The sequence below is a fragment of the Halyomorpha halys genome, unplaced genomic scaffold (genome assembly GCF_000696795.3).
Source record: "Halyomorpha halys isolate HHAL.00 unplaced genomic scaffold, Hhal_1.1 Scaffold1749.1, whole genome shotgun sequence".
NCBI classification, from domain to species: domain Eukaryota; kingdom Metazoa; phylum Arthropoda; class Insecta; order Hemiptera; family Pentatomidae; genus Halyomorpha; species Halyomorpha halys.
The window spans coordinates 227,647-228,449 of NW_027113763.1; the positions used below are offsets into that span (position 1 = coordinate 227,647).

The 803-nt window shown below is 31.8% G+C and overlaps 1 protein-coding gene across 1 annotated transcript in view; it reads right to left on the bottom strand.

The window, feature by feature from the left end:
- Window positions 1-803, bottom strand: part of LOC106690510 (GTP-binding protein REM 1) — a gene marked incomplete at its 5' end in the record, with an annotated part of 60,328 nt that overhangs the window by 16,390 nt on the left and 43,135 nt on the right. Inside the window, 1 exon segment of the mRNA XM_014435949.2 lies at window positions 376-452. Coding sequence (XP_014291435.1) covers window positions 376-452 — 77 coding nt within the window.

Genomic DNA, 803 nt, shown 5'->3' on the forward strand with positions numbered 1-803 from the left:
AAGCCAATATACCAATGTAATTTCATTCTACTATCTGAAAATCTGTAAACACTCGCCAGATAAAAATCTCACTATATGAACCATGTATTTATTCTTAGGGAACATATGTCCCAGAATAATTTTTTTTCATTTCCAGAGTTATTTTTTCATTTCATTAAATTCACACCCAAGCCATCTTCCGTGGTAGAAAACCCTTTCTACACGGTGAGGAAGGATGTAGCTTTAATTCTAGCGTTTTAGCTGCTTTTTTTTTTTTTTAGTGTTGAGATAGTAAGTTCTTGAAAACAAAAATGTAAAGTAATTTCTTAAAGTATGAGAGAAATATAGACCAAGTCCATTATATTTTATTACTATTTTTAATGCATCCTATCTCACCTCAGTTGCAATTGAAAATCTGATCTCAGACTCTTCACCATTCAGCATGACGTAGACGGACTCCTCGTTGGTGTCGTCTATAACAAATAATTAAAATGTGATAAAACACTAAATATAGCACATGAATAAAAATAAAGAACATTGATTTCATGAGTTTATTATTTTGGATCTAATATTCGCTGAATGAGCATAATAAACGAATATATTATTATACATTTGCACAATATATTATTTATATTGGCATTTAGTATGCCATCGCGTACTAACTAATGTTGAAGTGTTATGATTCATTTTTCGGGACCAACAAAAATATTAAAAAAATAAAAATAAATATTAAATACTTCAGGGAGAATCGTACTCACTACGTTCCAATCCGAGCGCTGTGGGACCTATGCCCCAGTCTGCACGGTCGTCACCTTCCTTGTATT